General features: G+C 43.7%; 1 protein-coding gene across 1 annotated transcript in view; it reads right to left on the reverse strand.

The window, feature by feature from the left end:
- Nucleotides 1-19,198, reverse strand: part of LOC115100090 (exostosin-like 2) — a 35,419-nt gene extending 16,221 nt beyond the window's left edge. The window contains exons 1-3 of the mRNA XM_029618290.1: nucleotides 18,908-19,198; nucleotides 8,505-8,914; nucleotides 6,517-6,587 (exon numbers count right to left, since the gene is read on the reverse strand). Coding sequence (XP_029474150.1) covers nucleotides 6,517-6,587; nucleotides 8,505-8,886 — 453 coding nt within the window. The 5' untranslated portion in view covers nucleotides 8,887-8,914; nucleotides 18,908-19,198. The remainder of the gene's footprint in view (nucleotides 1-6,516; nucleotides 6,588-8,504; nucleotides 8,915-18,907) is intronic.
- Nucleotides 19,199-19,491: the final 293 nt, after the last annotated feature.

Raw genomic sequence — 19,491 nt, forward strand, 5'->3', positions numbered from 1 at the left:
AATGAATATGTATGAGATTACATATAATGTGTCACATTAGTGTATTAGATCTGCAAAGAACTTGAACAGAGCCCAAATATAGATGTCCAAACAAATTTTAAATTATAAGAAAATCAGAAACGCAAGTGTTTAAGGCAGCAGACACATAAGCTTCAGAATAATGCAAGAGCTAAATAATGGCTGCAAATGAGATTTACCAAAGGTAGAGCATTTAAAGGAAAAAAAAGTGCCAAAAGATGCATCCAATCAGGAGTGAGATGTAAACCACCAATCGGGAACCTGTACATTATTGTCAGTCAAAAGACAGAGCACATATTACACAACTACAGAGGATTCCTTGTATGGAGAACTGACCAATCAAAAAGGTGGGGCACGTATTACATAGCTACAAAGGATCAATCAACAGCATAGGAAAGATGACACCCAGCCAATCAAAGGGCGAGGCACATATAAGTAGGAGAAGCTATATGAACTGTCAATTAAAAGCAAACCACTGGATTTCTCTGTTCAATCCATGAAGTGACAGAGTGCATAGTTCAAAAATCCGGCATTCACGTTTGATGAAATGGTTAGAGAAAGCTCTCTCCCAGGTGGGCCGCTCAGTAACCTCTATGGCAAAGAAGTGCAAGTCAGAAATAGAGTAGTCATGGTCTATCCAGTGTGGGTCTACGGGTGCCTCGCTCCTTGAGTAGCGAATACAAGAGACAAGTTCAAAACTATGAGTTTTTAATTTGTGAGTTGTTATACCTATATAAAACAAACAAAGGGCACATGCAGCTCACAAGATAAACTACTGAGATTTTGCTGGTGACCAGGTGATGGAAGTCAGAACAAACAGCAGAATATTGGCAAGTGACACATCAGCCACATGAAAAATGACCACTGTTAGAGGGAATATATTTAGGTATACCAAGATTGGAGGTAACCAAAAAATCATGCATATTCTTACCTCTCTGGAAAGCAAACAAGGGGAGTTCACAAAATATTGGCCATGGGACTAAACTTGCCAATGCCCTCTGATGCTCATGCAGACTTTGTTAATCCTACTAGAGAAGGGGAGAATGCAGGTCATTCTTTGCACTGCTGGACAGAAGGAGGAATGAAAAGTAGGTCCCGATTAATATACAGAGTGTGCTTATTTGCTTTTTTTGTGCAGGACAGCCTCTGGATAAAACCAGGACTGCATGATTTGAGTGTGGGCAATGTAATCAGCTCTTGAGGAACACAGGATATTGTTGTGGGTGATTGCTCTTGTATCTTAGCAAGGTGTTATGAAAGATAGAAGTAGACAGAGTGTTATCATCGACATTTACCAAAATATTGAGAAAGGGGATCTGGAAGGCCTGAATATTATGTACAAAGTGCAGGTTGACATCTCAGGTGTTTAGCCAATCAAGAAACATAAAAAAATGAGGATTATGTTGCCTATAAATCTAAGGCAGATAGGAATAAATTGCTTGAAAATGTTCCCATGGGAGCACTGAGAGGAGAGGATCACCTTGCTGGTTGCTGAAAGGAGTCAGTAAGTTTTGCTTGGGATTTTTTTTTAAAGTATTGGGGAGAAGTAAACTATTGGGGTATATTATTTAGTGTGTTTGTGCTTTTAATAGTCAGTAAGGCAGCTAATAAGCAGAAGTTAGTATGTTTGTATATTAAAACAAAAAAAGAAAGGTAGACAGAATTTAGAAATAAGCTAGAAACAGTGTATACCTAAGTAACAAGATTGAAAAGTTCAGTTACTCACCTTGGAATGGTGTTGATTGTGTAATTGATTTGATTAGGTACCATCATTTGTTAATCAGAACAGCAGAGTCACTCAGGACAACTAACTGTAGAGTAAATCTCCAAAGGGATTGTTTTGTACTAATTTACCTTAGAAGCACAAGATATATTGCAAGGGAAGAGCTCAGTAACCCACAATCTAGTGAGAGCACTAACAGGAGAGGATCAGCTTGCTGGTGGCTGAAAGGAATCAGTAAGTTTTGCTTGGGATTTTTTTTTTAAGTATTGGGGAGACGTAAACTATTTGGGTATACTATTTAGTATGTTTATGTGTTTGTGCTTGTGATAGTCAGTAAGGCAGCTAATAAACAGAAGTTAGTGTGGATAATACATTGAAATCGTTGGCTCAGTGTGCTGCAGCAGTCAAAAAAGCAAACAGAATGTTAGGACTTATTAGGAAGGGAATGGTGAATAAAATGGAAAATGTCATAATGCCTCTATATCGCTCCATGGTGAGACCGCACCTTAAATATTGTTACAATTCTGGTCGCCGCATCTCAAAAAAGATATAGTTGCGATGGAGAAGATATAGAGAACGGTGACCAAAATGATAAAGGGGATGGAACAGCTCCCCTAAGAGGAAAAACTAAAAAGAGTTTAGGACTGTTCAACTTGGAGAAGAGACGGCCGAGGGGGGATATGATAGAGATGTCTAAAATCATGAGAGGTCTAGAATGGGTAAATGTAAAATTGGTTATTTACTCTTTCAGATAAGCGAAGGACTAGGGGGCACTCCATGAAGTTAGCATGTAGCACATTTAAAACTAATCAGAGAAAGTTCTTTTTCACTCAATGCACAACTAAACTCTGGAATTTGTTGCCAGGGGATGTTGTTAGTGCAGTTAGTGTAGCTGGGTTTATAAAAGGTTTGGATAAGTTCTTGGAGGAGAAGTCCATTACCTGCTAATAATCAAGTTGACTTAGAAAAAAGCCACTGCTCTCACTAGCATTAGTAGCATGGGATATACTTAGTTTTTGGGTATTTGCCAGGTACTTGTAGCCTAGATTGGCCACTGTTGGAAATAGGATGCTGGGCTTGATGGACCCTTGGTCTGACCTAGTATGGCATGTTTTATGAATCCAACTAGATTCAAACTTCGATATGTAGATAGGCGATATTGGGGGCCAGAGTAGCTATCATAGCTGTACCTTTGATTTGTTTGATAAAGGAATCTTGAAAACAAAAAAACGTTTTCGGCCAAGGCAAAGCGAGCTAGTTTGAGCTGGTACATGAGAGTCTGATGGATATTAATTGAGGACCGTTTCAATCACCGCTAAGGCCTCTTCCTGAGGAATATTAGTGTATAGGGAACATTTAATGTAACTAAATAGAAAAGGCCTGACGGGAGTTGTAAATCGTGCAATAAAGTAATGAAATGTCCAGAGTCTCAGATATACGAGGGGATGAGGGAGACAAATGGCTGCAAAAATTTGTCAATACATTTTGAAAGGGGCTCTAGTAGAGAATGAAGCCCTAAAACTATAGAGTGACCTGGAGGGTTCTGCAGAGTTTTGTGAATTTTAGGGAGAATATATTTCACCAGAATAATGGGAAACTTCTCAAAGAAGAAGTCAGTTTCAAGAGAAGTAATGTAATGATTTTGTAGACCTTCCTGGATTAAAGATGATATCATTGTTTGTAACATGGGTGTGGGGGTCAAAGGGAAGGGACAAGTAGAAGGAGGGGGTGACCAGTTGACGATTGACTTCTGCATTATATATGGTTCTGTCCATGACAACAACTCCACCTCCCTTGTCAGCCAGCTTGATAATGATAGAGGCATCTGATGCCAAAGATTTTAACAAGGAACACTCCATCTGAGAGGAATTATTAGAATGCTGATAAGGACCTTGCGAGAGGGAGGATATGTCATGGAGAACAAAGTGTCAATTCTCCATACAAGGAATGCTTTGTAGCTGTGTTTAATATGTGCTCCAATTTTGCCTAACAATGTACAGCTTCCTAATTGGCTGTTTATATCTCAGTCCTGTATGGATGCGCCTCTTTGTACCTTTTTCATTTAAATGCTTTATCTTCGGTAAATCTCATTTACAAAAGTCTAAAAGTTATGTGTGTATTTCTAGTTTGTAATAAATCACATTTGAGCCATGTAACCAATGTAACGTAAAGTTTCTTGGAAGGTATGTGTTGCAAGTGCAGGATGTTGTCGCTTGTTCAAGAAAGAGTAAGTCCTTGGATCATGGCACGACCTCAGGGAAGAGCTCCAAGGTACACATCATTGAAGGCAAGCGTATCCAGGCACTGGCTGGATTTGGAACGTAGCTTGGACTTGGAACGTAGCTCTCAGACCTCCGCTGAACATGCATACATAGAGTGAGACCCAACAATGCAATGCTGGTCTCTGGGGTAGTCCTCTGGCCACTCAATAGCCCTTCTGGACCTTCCACTTGGAACGACAAGCAAGTCAGGACATACGAAGGCTGAGGACAGGACATGGCATGACGAGGAACATGGACGAAGACACTGAAAGCTTGGAACTTGGATGAAGGATCTGGAGACGAGGAACACGAATGAAGGCTTTGTAGATGAGGAACATGGACAAAGGCTCAGGTTCAAGTTAGAGTTCAGCTTCAATGGACACTGCATCGCATTGTACCCTACACCTCCCAAGGGCTGGTCATGGACCACACTGTCTTGCTGCGCGCCCTACACAACCTGGCACAGGTTGGTTGCAGAGCAAGTCAGGAGCTAAACAAGCTCGGGACTGAGACTCAGATGAGGATGGGAGCCAGGACATGGCTTGGAACAAGGATCATGGAGAGCCGCTGTCTGGACAAGCTCCTTGAGACCTGGAATTAGGAACATGGCTAGGAACTCAAAACTTGACTTGGAACTTGACTTAGAACTTGGAACTCTAAAAACAAGGATGGACTCTGAAGACTTGATCCAGAGAAGATGGTCTTGGAGACAAGCCTTGTGTCAGGAAACGCCCTTTACAGGCCCCCATGGGCTGGTTGTGGACCACATCACTGGCACGCCTGGAGGAGGGACAAGCAAGGATCTAGAATGCAGACTTTAGAACAAAGACAGGAACATCAGGAACTTGATTGAAGATTCAGAAGGCTTGGACGAGGCCAAGATTCAGAAGACTTGGATGAGGAACTGACGAGAGACCAGGAGCACTGAACATGGAGGAGCTCCCATGAAGAACAAGGAGACCAGGAACATCTAACAAGGAACATGAAGACCATCAAGACAGAAGAATGATCAGAGAAGACCATGCAGGACGAAGAGACCATGGACGACCATGAGGATCCATTGTGAAGGCCCCAAGGAACTGACAGAGAGCCCTGGGCAGCTGGAATGTTGAGAAACTGATGGGACTTTTCCTGCCGCGGGCCCTTTTAATTGTAAAGAGACGTGCGTGTGCACATCTAGAGATGTCGGGGCAGAAGCACCAGCATCGGCAGCGATTCAGCTGTATGGAGGAGCTAGTGTCAGCGGCATCCAAGCTGCAAAAAGAAGTGGAGTTGGCTGCGTTGTGCTGCAAAGCAGAGGATAGCGTCGGTGGCCGCACCAGGAGCCAGCGTCGGTGGCATCCAGGCCATGCTGAGAGGCAGGCGTCATCATTGAGGCTCCAGGCCGCAAGAAAAACTGAGCCGGCATCTGCTGGCAGGAGGCGAGAGGCCGCTTGTGTGTTTGTCCCATCGTGGCATCGCAACAGTATGATTTCTTGTTATTGTTATTCCTTGGCTGGCTTTGCTCTTTTGTGTGATCTGCTGTTCTTAACTGCCATCTATCGTTATGTTTATATATCATGGAATTTTTTAGTATCCCTTGGGTCTTCTCCGTCTCTCCCGACACAGCTTGCTGCTAAACACGGACCGTGATGGGGGACCCAATATGGACTTTCAGTTATATCACTCTTGCATTATTCTGTAGCGTACTTATTTGCTGCCTTAGATACTTGAATTTCTGATTTTCTTCTAATTAAAATTTGTTTGGACATCTGTATTTGGACTCTGTTCAAACTGTCTGCAGATTCAATACGCTATCGTGACACACTCTTGCCTGCCTGTATTATACTTACGTGTGTCTCGCTTTATCTCCACCGTTTATCCGGTCTTGATATTATATATGCACACATTGAAGACAGACTATATGTAAATTCATCTCATGTGTAGTCATAGCAGATATCCTGAAAACCTGAGTAGCTGTGGGCTCATCAAGCCAGGACTGGGAAGGGCGTTGTCTGCCTTAACTTTGGTAGCCCCTCCTAGTTTCTGAACTCTTTCATGATCATTGCTGCTGTAACATTCCAACTTGGCAGTTTCATACAACATGCTCCATCTGTGCCACCACAGTGACTTGAAATCCTTTCCAAGAATAAAGCAAGTTCCTTAACTTGTATAAAAGTACTTTTGAAAATGTGCTGCTACTACAAAAAGAGCTTACTCAGACAGGACTGCACCTGACCACTATTTAGAGGAAAATTCACTTTTGATACTGAAACAAGAGATGACAGCCCCACTCATGTACTTGGGGCTGTCATCTCTTTAAAATAGCAGCAGACTTTAACTGGCAGCTCTAGGCTTGTCCAGTACAAGAATAATGTGTGTGTAATGCTGGATACATTATGTACCCGAGGCTTCGAATTTACTTGCACTGACGCAAAAAAAAAAAAAAATTGTGTATGGCAGCAAGCAAGCACCACAAGCAAGGAAAATGTCCAGCCCCTCGGAGCCTCTCAATAAAAGTGCATGAACACTGACCTGCCAAACAGAGAAAGCAAAAGCCAGATCATGTGCGCTAACCAGGGTGTCATCATCCATCATCAGAACAGCTGAAATAGAAAAATAACATGTAATATTAGCTCCTATTTTTGACTGTAAACAAAAACATAGCATTATGCATTTATGCAGGGGTGAAGCAGGGGAATAGCTTCTAGATACAATGGGTTAGATGAAGCAGCACTTCAACCCAGCTGACACAAAAATGTAAGTGCACTCTTGTGCAGCAGCCTAGCTCTGGGCAGAGCCTTTCAGAGAGCCCTCCACTTCTGAAGCAAACCCCATGTAGGCCAACCAAGAGATCAGAGGCCACCAGAGGCTAAGCACCCAGAAGAATACCCAGGATCTACAGAGGCAAAAGGAGGACAAATTTCAAAGCCATTTCTATGAGCAAATTGGTATTTACTCAGGTAAACTGGCCTGACTGAAAATTACCAGTAGCTTCCATCATGTGCAGAAAAAGCTCGATTGAAAGGAGACATTCCTGTGGACGTATTTCCTTTGGAAGAGGAAAGCGGCATGCATATACAGGATTTCCAAAAGTGCACGTGCTACTCTGCCTGACCTTTGCACCTGCTCATTAAAGGGAAACCTTAAAAAAAAACAAAAAAAAAAAACCAAAAACCTTCTGTACTGGCTCTAAATTAGTTTCTGAATTGCAGCAAGTGCTGTGATATGCAAAACAAGCAGCTCTGTAGTATTCTGGAGTGGCATGTCCTGTGAGCTACTGGGGAGGAAATTATCCCACAATGCTGCAGGATGATCTGCTCTGCACTGAGCATCACAGAGCACATGACACTTTGTAAACTAATCGCTGGCAGGACTGCAGCCAATGTGGATATATTTAAGAACATAAGAACATAAGAAATTGCCCTGCTGGGTCAGACCAAGGGTCCATCAAGCCCAGCATCCTGTTTCCAACAGAGGCCAAAAACCAGGCCACAGAACCTGGCAATTACCCAAACACTAAGAAGAACCCAGGCTACTGATCCAATTAATAGCAGTGGCTATTCCCTAAGTATAATAGATTAATAGCCATTAATGGACTTCTCCTCCAAGAACTTATCCAAACCTTTTTTGAACCCAGCTACACTAACTGCACTAACTACCTTCTCTGGCAACAAATTCCAAAGCTTTATTGTGCGTTGAGTGAAAAAGAATTTTCTCCGATTAGTCTTAAATGTGTGACTTGCTATCTTCATGGAATGCCCCCTAGTCCTTCTATTATTCGAACGTGTAAATAACCGTCACATCTACTCATTCAAGACCTCTCATGATCTTAAAGACCTCTATCATATCCCCCCTCAGCCTTCTCTTCTCCAAGCTGAACAGCCCTAACCTCTTCAGCCTTTCCTCATACGGGAGCTGTTCCATCCCCTTTATCATTTTGCTTGCCCTTCTCTGTACCTTCTCCATCGCAACAATATCTTTTTTGAGATGCGGCGACCAGAATTGTACACAGTATTCAAGGTGCGGTCTCACCATGGAGCGATACAGAGGCATTATGACATTTTCCGTTCTATTAACCATTCCCTTCCTAATAATTCCTAACATTCTATTTGCTTTTTTGACTGCTGCAGCACACTGAGCCGACGATTTTAAAGTATTATCCACTATGATGCCTAGATCTTTTTCCTGGGTGGTAGCTCCAAATATGGAACCCAACATCGTGTAACTACAGCAAGGGTTATTTTTCCCTATATGCAACACCTTGCACTTGTCCACATTAAATTTCATCTGCCATTTGTTTAAGCACCTCCTGTGGACACATATTTAGTCATGCTTTGCCTTTTCTTTCAGAGACACAAAGGAGATTTAAACCCCTGCAGCCTGAAGTAATGCATATTTATTTATAAGCATTTGATATTATGCTTTTTCCTAAAGATGGGCCCAAGACGGATTACATAAGGTAACAACATATTGAATAATGGATATGACAACAATATGACGTAGTGAAAGCTGGTCCTTACCATCTGTTTCCAGCTCTTGAAAAGGCTGGAACCTGTTCCTCACTCTGTTCACAGCCTGTTCCTTGAACATCACTGGGATGGGGTGTGGTCCAAGAGAGTGCCACAGGCCTTCTGGTGGCTTTTCTCCAACATTATTCCACACAATGATCACTTTCTGCAGACGGGGAACAGCCTGATAATGATTCAGGAGTTTCAGCAAAATGTCTGTTCTGTGGAATGTTTGCATGATCAGAGTAAAGGAATCCAGAGAGGGTTTTCTAAGAAAGTCCTCCTGCTTTCTCAATATGGCTAATTGATCCTCTTTGGCAGTAGAAAGCAAAGTTGTCATGGCTCTGAGTACAAGAAATGAGACTAGAACGACTACCAAACAGATACGAAGCATTCTTACCCAGACAGCTCTTCCGAAGAGTCTAGAAACAGGAAAGCAATGCCTTGAATAAATTGGGATTGTAAACACATAATTAGCAAATAAAGTTAGCAGATATGATGTTGATAATATTCTCCAGTACTCATCAAAATTACAACAGAAATGTTTATGCAAAATACCTTCTTTCACGGAATAGCATATATGCAAGTCTCTAAAGTGACAATTATTACTTTCTAATTATAGTCAAGTAAACTGACACTTCAGGAGTGAAATATACATTCAGCATCATTAGTAGAGCTGAGCCCCATGTCTCAGCTTCGAGTCCTGTTGTCGTGCACTGACTTTTTCCTTGCTAATCCTTGTTAATGATGACTGAAAGAAGATTCACATATACAGAAGTCCAAAATACATATTCTCTGTGCTTATAATCAGATACTGCAGCCTTCTTCCTGCATATTCTATAACCTATTTTATGAAGGTTGGTCATTCATGGCTCCATCACTTGTAGATGATATCTGTCTCTTAAGGTAACCCAACAAACAAGAACATACAGTGTACACATAGAGGTCAATTTTCAAACAAGCGCCGGATTTTAATATCCGTGCACACATGTCTGGACAAGTCGGGACTCGCGGCAACGTAGGCCTTCTATAGTTCCCTATCCCCCTTCCTACTCTGCCTCCCTTTTCTGCTCTCCTCCCCGATCCCTAAAACCTCTTTTTCTACCTTATTTTTTTTTAATTTTAGAACTTACTTCATCTGAATAGATGAAGTAAGTTCCATATGCAGGCCAGCTACCGGCATGCACTTCCCTAGGACAGAGCCTAATGGCTGCTGGCCCAGCCAGTCCCCGCCCCTTTTCAATGGCCCAGCACTTCTGCACGTATCGGGGATTACATGTGTGGCCGGGTCATTTCTAAAATGCACTCAGCGTGCGCACGGCCACACATGTAACCCCCAGATTTTACATGTGCGGGCCGCTTAAAATTCGGGTGATTTGAAATCAGCTGCAGGGCCATTCAGCTACAGACAATTCTATACGCTGTGTGTTTCTGAGCTGGATCATACAATGCATCAGGATATTCTTTAACTGAAAAGTTACCATGCAAGATCAAATCATTATTAATATTGATGATACAAGGGAGAATCCCAGTAGCTTGCCCATCTGGTTACATATGACAGACAACAGAAGATGTGTGTTCTACCAACAAGTTTGGTATTATGGGCTAGTATCAAGGTCCTTACTCAAACAGTTAAGATGCAGCACACCCATTAGTCTCAAGCAAAGGCATACATGTGTGGTTTGTGGAGAAATGCAGCAGGCAAACACAGAATTGGGTCATAGCTCCTTTCCCTCCCCAACCCAATCTGCTCCAGTTCTCTCCTAGCTCTTCCATGTCGCTTTCCATCCCCGGTCTCCCTCCCACCCTCTCCTCCCTCTCTCCTCATCTACTTCCCTGCTGGCAGGAATAAAACCAATGAAAAATATCTTTCCTTACCAAATGGTTCAAATGCTGCAGTAGGAATCATGTAGCATCCCTAGATTTTGTGGTTTGCAGGATCTGCCAGCACCGACTATACAGTTCCATCTGCAGGGGAACTGGAACCATGTGGCTGGAGAGTGAATGCGGGTAAGTACGGTTCCCTCCTGCCAGCAGGGAGAGGAGCGCAGGGAAGGAGGAGAAACGGGGTAGGGAGGAAACACTGTGTCTCTCAATAACTGGGATACCCTCTCCCCTCCCACTCCCATAGCATATATACTGATGCTAGGCCCATCTCCAAACTTTTCCCTCTGTGCGACTAAAACTGAAACTATGCTTCTTACTAATGAATGAACCTAAGTAACTTCTCCTAAGAAATGGCCTCCTGAAACATCATCAGTTGTTTATGAGACTAAGCATAATCAGCAATTATCCGCAGCTCATCTGGCAATGCATTCCAGAGAGTTGTCCCTACAAAAGTGAAGCTTGCCAATGAGAGATGGGAAGATCAATTATTAGTATTATTATTTGTTTGACTTGATTGACTGCCATTCAGTTTATAAATTATCTAATGGAATGTACCGCCAGAAGTTGCTTATTTACTGAGTGTAGAGACTGCAAGGGGGCATATTTAGTAGACAAATTTTTCAGATAAGGAGGCTCAAGCACATTAATAGCCTTAAATACCAAGACGAGTACCCTGAACTTGATTCTTTGCTCTATGCGCAGCCAATGCAATTGTACCAACATTGGAATTACAGGTTTCCTTATAGCAGAGTTATTCACTCCCAGCACTCGAGGACCACCACCAACCCTGGTTTTCAAGATATCCCTAATGAATATGCATGAGATATATTTGCATACAATGAAGGCAGGTGCACAGAAATCTCTCTCATGCATATTCATTAGGGATATCTTGAAAATCCAACCTGTTGGCAGCCTTCGAGGACTGGGAGTGAATACTACTGCCTTAGGGAATTGACGAAGGTTTAACTGTGCAGTCAAACTGAATCAGAGCAATGTCCCTGATGGTAACAGGTGGTTGTGCTTTGATGAAGTGTATGAGAAGTTAGTTCAAGTGCAGCGCTAGCTATTTACTGTCAAGCTCTTCCAGTTTCTAGTAATCACAATTTATATGCAACTCCAAAAATCTGCTCTGGTTCATGAAATATAGAAGGTGAATATTACGGATGCCAGGTTCTTTGCATTGCAGGTAAAGTTTTGGCATAGTGGGCTATTATAATGATGCTTTCAAAGTTAGGGTAGTGCTGTAATGGGTGTATACAATTTATTTTCAGTTCTACATATGAAATAAGAGAAATATTTTGGACACAAAAGCAAGTAAAGTGATAGACTGATGGTGAGATAACAAGCCAAGGCAACTGCAAGTTGACAGAGAAAGTTACATAGCACTGTACTTCTGCCTAAATATATATGATGGCAACTAATCTACAGGTAGAGTGTTTCATGCTTGTTTATTAAGTTATGGGTTAGTCATACCCACTTTCTGACAGAGATGCTAGTTTGGTCAAAAAGAGTTACTAAAGGGCCAGTACTGGAAGGAGACCTTTTTGCATCAAAATCTGTATTGGGAAATACACAACAGTACTTCAGATAATTGAGTACAGTCCTACTCAAATAATTTCTGAAGGCTTTAGAAAAAAATTTGGTAAACCATCCTTCAGCCAACTTTATCCTATCCCTCTGCCCCACTCTGAAAGTAGGTGGGAGCAGGGCCGGCGGAAGCACTAGGCGAACTAGGCGGTCGCCTAGGGCGCCAGCTTCCCGGGGGCGGCACTGCCCCGGTAAAATTAAGAGAGCCGCGCTTTCAAGCATGTGAGTCCTTTGCTGTCAGCCCGGGCGGAACGCGGCAGGACAGCTGGAGTCAGCAGCACCGGGCGTGCTCTCTTCTTCCCGCCCCCCCGCGGTCCGGAAGAGGAAGTGGAGAGCATCGGGTGCCTGCGCGGGAAGAAGAGACCACGCTAGTGTGGTCTCTTCTTCCGCGCAGGCACCCGATACTCTCCACTTCCTCTTCCGGGCCTGCGGGGGGGGGGGGGGGGGGAGGAGAAGAGAGCACGCCGGGCACGACTGGAGTCAGCCGGGTGCCAGCGCTGGAGTCATCGGGTGCCAGCGCTGGAGTCATCGGGTGCCATGCTCTCCACTTCCACCGGGCCGCGGGAAGAAGAGAGCACGCTGGTGCCGCTGAGTCAGCGGCACCGGCGTGCTCTCTTCTTCCCGCGGCCCGGAAGAGGAAGTGGAGAGCATCGGGTGCCTGCGCGGGAAGAAGAGGCCACGCTAGTGTCCGACGGGAAGAAGACTGCAGCGCGGCTCGGAGGAAATTGGAGTTTCAACCGCGGCCGATGTGACTCCTCCTCCGCGAGGGCTGAAAATGAAGAGGTTAGCGTTGGGAGGAGGCTGCTGCTGCCGCGAGTTCCCGGGGTGGGGGAGAGAGAGAGTGAATGAACGAGCAAGCATGTGTGTTTGAGATCCTGTGTGTGTGAGTGAGAGATTGCATGTATGTGAATGATTGAGAGCCTGTGTATGTGAAAGAGAGTATGTCTGTGATTGAGAGCCTGCCTGTGAGAGAGAGAGCATGAATGTAAGTTTACCATTGGGAACCTGTATGTGTAAGTTTGTGTGAAAGAGTATGTGTGTATGATTGAGATCCTTTGTGTGTGAGAGAAATCATGTGTATGTATGATTAAGAGCCTGTGTGTATAAGTAAGAGAGAGATCATGTGTGTCTGTGTCTGATTGACAGCTGGTTTAGGTGATGGAGCATGTGAGTATGTGATTGAGAGCATGTGTTTAAATGAGAGAGAGAGATCATGTGTGTCTGTGTGTGATTGAGAGCTGATTTAGGTGACGGAGCATGTGAGTATGTGATTGAGAGCCTGTGTGTAAATGAGAGAAAGAGAGGACATGTTTGTAAGCATGTGAATGAGAGTCTGTGTGTGAGAGAAAAAGACAGCATGTATTTATGTGATTGAAAGCCTGTGTGTGTGTGTGTAAGCGTGAAAAGATAGACAGCATGTGTGTAAATGTGTAATTAAGAGCCTATATGAGAGAGAAAAAACATGTGTATATGTGAGTACTGAGAGCATGTGTGTATAGGTGTGTCATTGAGAGCCAGTGTGAGAGAGAGCGCTGGTATGTGACTGAGAGAGGAGAAAGTTCCAAGCAAACCACCCCACCTCCTGCTAATTCAGAACAATCTCAGGACACCTGGATATCAAATGTTCCCAGGTATGCAGAGCAAAAAAATTTTTGTATCCTTATTATTTTTCATTACTGGGTCTTTGTGTCTGCTATTTTGAAATATTTTGTTGGTATCTGGAAATGTTTTATATGAGTTTTTAATTATTGGATATTCCACTCATCAGCTGTTTCGAAATATGTTCTTTTTGTTAGTACAGTTTACTGCTGATGATTTTATATTTCTTGATTTGTTTTATAAGGATGGGTGATGTTTCTTTTTTCCTTTGTTACACTGCATACAGTGACTCTGGCTTGTTCCAGTTTCCAATTCAGTTTTTTCTGCATGCTTCTTGTTATGCGTTTTGGTCTCTTTATTCTATGTTAGGTGAGGGACAGCACGTGATTCAGGTGAGGTTTTCTGCTGGTGTGTTGTTTCTGTGTAGGACTCTATAGCAGCCTGACTTGGTCCGTTTTCCTAATAGGAGATGTATTGGTGTCTTAAGGCCTGGTGTAATATTTTCAGAGACTTATTGTACTTTAAAAGTGTGATCTTACATAAAATGCACACATTTACTTGTATTTAGTTTTAAACATATTGTATGGCTCTCATGGAATTACATTTTAAAATATGTGGCGTTTATGGCTCTCTCAGCCAAAAAGGTTCCTGACCCCTGGTATAGAGCTTAGCCACTACTGCTGCTTCTCGTGTGTACTACAGCCTGCATGGAAGAAGAGTAAGAGAGCTGCTGGAGGGGGTAAGTAAAGATGGCTTTTTAAGTTCATTTTTCTTGATTGACTGCCATTTTAATTATTTAATATTATGTGATGTGTCTGCTTTTTTTGTTTGAGCAACAAGTATAGCTTTGGTTTATGTTTATTTTATATATTTTTATTTATTTATAAAAGCGTTTCTATACCGTCGATAAGACAAATCATCTCAATGGTTTACATGGCATAAAAATGTCAAATAAGTGTTCTGTTATAAATACAGACTTCGTTATTTTCATTAATGCACAATGTAAGTTAATTGGTGGGGGGGGGGGCGGCATAGCTGACGTTTCGCCTAGGGCGCCTAATACCCTTGCACCGGCCCTGGCTGGGAGCACACCTCTCAGTATGGTGCGATGCGGTATTTGTAACCTTGTTGCTGCCATTTGAATCTTCACCAGATAGTGAAAAACTGATCAGAGCTGAGTAAATAAATATAACATCCAAATAAATAAGCCAGAACTGGCCTAAAGGTTCTCCCCAGAAACAGGGTCTTCAAAACTAGCAACAATGAATTAAACCACACAGGTAAAAGCAGTCTAAAAAACATTACACATTGGGGTTCATATTCAGCCGCTGTGTGGCTCGGCTAGTTAGCTTGTCTTTTCAGTGGCACCGGTACACTGCTGAATATTCTCAGCTAACTTTAGGACAGGTCGACGAGGTGACCATACTTAGCCAGATAACTGAATATCAGAGTTAGCTATATACCTAATCTGGCTAGCTCTGCTGCTCCCAGTTATGCCCCGGAATGTTCCTAATTCATCTGGCCAAATTTGAACCGGATAATAAGTTATCAGTCTAGAACTTAGCCTGGCAAGTGCCCAAATAGTCATTTAGCCATAACTCAGAAGTTATCATGGCTAAATGCTTTTGAATATGGGTCTCATTATTTCTTCTTGCCCTAGCTTATTTATCTCATTTATACCAACAATTTGGGAATCCTCTTTCAGAGCTGCTTGGATTAGTTGAAATGGACAGCATATATGTTTTCGATCTGTTAATAGAACATATATAAAGAAGGAATGACTATTCATTATTACATGTTCATACTGATTAACCTTACTTTTTTCTCCTTGTTATTTAAAGCAATTACAAATATCTTGTGATGCCTTTCGGCTTATGTATGTAATGCTCCGGCGGTGTTCCAGCACCTTATGAATGAGGTGTTATAGGACCTTCTGAACACCTGCGGAATTTTCTACCTCGACCGTCGGTACCTGTGACATAGTGAGGGCAAAGGCGATCGGCGCCATTTTGAGTACTGGCATCGGCCGGCCGGCGTGCAGGAGGTCGCTCCCGGACCCCCGCTGGACTTTTGGCAAGTCTTGTGGGGGTCAGGAGGCCCCCCCCAAGCTGGCCAAAAGTCCCTGTGGGTCCAATGGGGGTCCCAGAGCGACCTCCTGCATGCCGTCCGTCCGATGCCAGTACTCAAAATGGCGCCGATAGCCTTTGCCCATACTATGTCACAGGGGCTACCAGTGCCATTGGTCAGCCCCTGTCACATGGTATGAGCCCAAGATGGCGCCAATGGCCATGTGACAGGGGCTGACCAATGGCACCGGTAGCCCCTGTGACAAAGGCTATCGGCGCCATGATGAAACCAGCACCAAGGGTGTGAGTGCAGGGGATAGCTCCCGGACCCCCCGCTGAATCCCCAGGGAGTTTTGGTAAGTCTTGGGGGGGTTCAGGAGGGTAGGGGGCTTGTTTAAATTTGTATTTAGGTGGCCGTATAATTCGGGGAAGATTCGTGTATTCGTGGAGAATACTACGAATAGTGCAATATACGTTGCGGATCGCCAATACGGCAAAAACGAATGCACACCCCTACTGTGAGGACAGCTTCAGCAGCTACTGCTGTTTCTGGTGTGGCCTGCAAGGGAAAGGAGTAGGAGAAGTGCTGGAGAGGGTAAGTAAAGGTGGGTTTTTTAATTCATTTTTCTTGATTGACTACCATTTTAATTATTGGGTAGTATGTGATGTTTCTGCTGTTTGAAATATTTTATTGGTGTTTGGTAAAGCTTTCAAAATTTGCATGAGTCTTTAATTATTGGGTATTCTATTCATCAGCTGTTTTGAAATTATTTTATTTGTATGATTTTATAATTATGATTAATGATTTATATATCTTGATTTTATTGATTTGTTTCACGAGGAATGGTGAAATTTTTGTTTTTCCATTGTTACACTGTATAGAGTCTGGCATGATGTGTTTTACAGTTCAGTTTTTGTCTGCACATTTCTATTTATACTTTATGTGGCTTATTCTGTATTTGGTGAGGGTCTGTCTCTGCTCTGTGTGTATGACCATGATGAGAGATTCTGCTAGCATATAGTGTCTGATTAGGGATCTATAGCAATCAGTTTGTTTTGTTTCCTCAGTAGGTGGTGTATTGGTATTCTAGGACCCAGTGTAATATTTACCCTTGTTTTTTCACAGGTAGGGTTATTGTTGTTTGAGTCCTTGCAGTATAGATTTTGAGTGTCTTTTTTTGTGGGGTTTTGTGTTCGTTCACAATGTGTCTGGCAGTGGAAGGTGTTTGTGCTGCTGTTACTGTGAGGTGATACCAGAATTTGAAAATAGCTGTTAGTATGATGAGCTGTAAGGGAAACATCCAAGCTCCATTGTTTGGGGGAATTTCAGTGGATGCACAGAGTTACAGAACTGGAGGTGCAGGATTTGTATTGACATTCTGTCCCTTCCTATAAATTCCAGACTTCACTCTCATAGCCATACAGAATTAGTTGAATGAGGCTATCAAATAATTTTATAGTGTGAAATTGTCCAGCTTCTTAAAATTACGCAGAAGACCCTTTGGACTTTTTTATTAACACTTTTTTTTATATAACCAATTTTAAAGCAGGATCCATGCTATAGAGGTGGGTGTGATGAAGAAATGTCATTTTGACTCCCCCCCTCCCCCAACAATTCTTCTGTCTAGAGACTCCACTGATTTTCTGTGATCTTAAGCATTAGTACAATAGGATTAAGGGGGGGATGCTGGAGAGGCACACAAATGCATTGACCCCAGGCGCCGGAGACCCTTGGTGCGCCACTGGGTGCGAGCCATATGGGGCCGCAAGAGGTGGCAAAGAGGAGTGGAGATTTGGCAGGCCGCGAGCAGTGCCTAACCTGCTTGTGACCCAGAAAACCTCACAGTCGGCAGGCGTGATCGAGAATGAGGTAGGAGTGGGGGCCGAGACTGGGGGGTGGTGGCGTGACCCGGGGAGGGGGGGGGGGCACAAGGGAGAAGGCTCGTCTAGGGCGCCAAATCCCCTTGCACCGGCCTGGGTTGCAGCAAAGAAAAGGCTCCACATGCCCTTCAGTGCTCCCCATCCTGCTGGCATCCCTAAGAATAAAAGAGACCTGGCACTGGCAGGGCTGTCAGCCAGAAGAAAAAGAGAGGCCCTGCAGAGCCATCGGCCAATCCCATCCCGCCAGTGACTTGAAGAAGAGGAGAGGTCTGGCCTGTGTTTGTGTATGCAAGAGAATGAATGCATGGGTATGTGGTGTGAGCAAGAGAGAGAGAATGCTTGGATATGTATGTAACAAAGAGAGTGAGTGCATAGGTGAGTGTGTGTGTGTGTGTATGTGAGAAAGAGAGTAAGTGCATGGGTGTGTGTGTGAGAAAGAGAGTGAGTGAATGAGTGAGTGTGTGTGAGAGTGACTGTAGGGATGTGCAGACCAAAAGTTTATGTTCATAAGTCCATAAGTCGAAAGGGGGGGTCATTTGCGGTCAATATGGACATATGGAGAATTCCATAAGTTGAGTCTATGTCCATATGTGCAAATAAAAATTTAAACCCCTCACCCTCCTTAATCCCCCCCCCCCCAAGACTTACCAAAACTCCCTGGTGGTCCAGCGGGGTCAGGACGCCATTTCTGAACTCCTTTGCAAGGAGCACGTGACGTTGGCGTCATGTCGGAGTGACGCGGCGTCACGTGATTCCCCGCGGGTTCGCTCCGGGACCCTCGTTCGACCCAAAAGGAACTTTTGGCCAGCTTGGGGGGGCCTCCTGACACCGCCAAGCTGGCCAAAAGTTCCTTTTGGGTCGAACGAGGGTCCCGGAGCGAACCCGGGGGGAATCACGTGACGTCGGCGCCACGTCGGAGTGACGCGGCGTCACGTGATTCCCCACGCGTTCGCTCCGGGACCCTCGTTCAACCCAAAAGGAACTTTTGGCCAGCTTGGGGGGGCCTCCTGACACCCCCAAGCTGGCCAAAAGTTCCGATTATTTTCGCCTCATCACTTTTTTAAGTTAAAAAAAAAAAAAGTAGCGTTTTACATTTAAGTTCAAAACGAATGCACACCCCTAATGTCCTGGGGTTCTGATGATGACGTCACCGGGATCGGAGGTGGCTGTTTGAGTTCCGTGGCCCCCCTGCTGATTTTCTTCCCCGATCAACATAAAATTTGGCAATGTTTTAAAAAAAACAGCTAATACTGGAATCCTCTAAGTTCACTGTGTCTACAGAATTATTTTTTTTACTCTGGCTGCGATACAGAGCTGTTGCAGTGTGATCGAATATGGAGCCGTTGCAGCGCACTCAAAATGTCAACAGACAAGTAATCCTGCTATTTTGCTCACCTGTTTAGGCTTTGTTCGCTTGAACCTCGAGGTTGATACCTGCTGCCTTCGCCTCAGTGTTTGCGGAATAGCTGATTTTTTTGTTCTCCGGCTGGTGTGTAGAGCCGTTGCACAGCGATCAAGTGTGGAGCCGTTGTAGCCCGATCAAATGTGGAGCCGTTGCAGCGCGATCGAGGTGGCAGTCTACGAGCGATTTTGCTTTTTGCTCTCCTGTTTGGGCTGTGAGACAGTTTACTGTAGTAATTTATTCTAATATTTTGGGATCGCCTGAACTTGAACTCTTAGGTTGCTGCCTGCTGCCTTCCTCTCAGTGGATATTAAGTGGGTGGAGTCGTTGCGATGGGACATCATGAGATACAATTTTTTAACTCTTGGTTGTCCTGTGAGGCTGTACAATGAAGATTTTCATCTAAATTCATCAAATCTGTTTCTGCTGGTTATTGGATACTGAGTTCACTGGTCTCAGCTCCTGACTGATCTTTTGGAATTTTCTCATGTTGAGTGCACTGGTCACTAGGGATGTGAATCGTTTTTTGATGATTTAAAATATCGTCCGATATATTTTAAATCATCAAAAATCGTTA

Source organism: Rhinatrema bivittatum, chromosome 10 (genome assembly GCF_901001135.1).
Source record: "Rhinatrema bivittatum chromosome 10, aRhiBiv1.1, whole genome shotgun sequence".
Taxonomy (NCBI): domain Eukaryota; kingdom Metazoa; phylum Chordata; class Amphibia; order Gymnophiona; family Rhinatrematidae; genus Rhinatrema; species Rhinatrema bivittatum.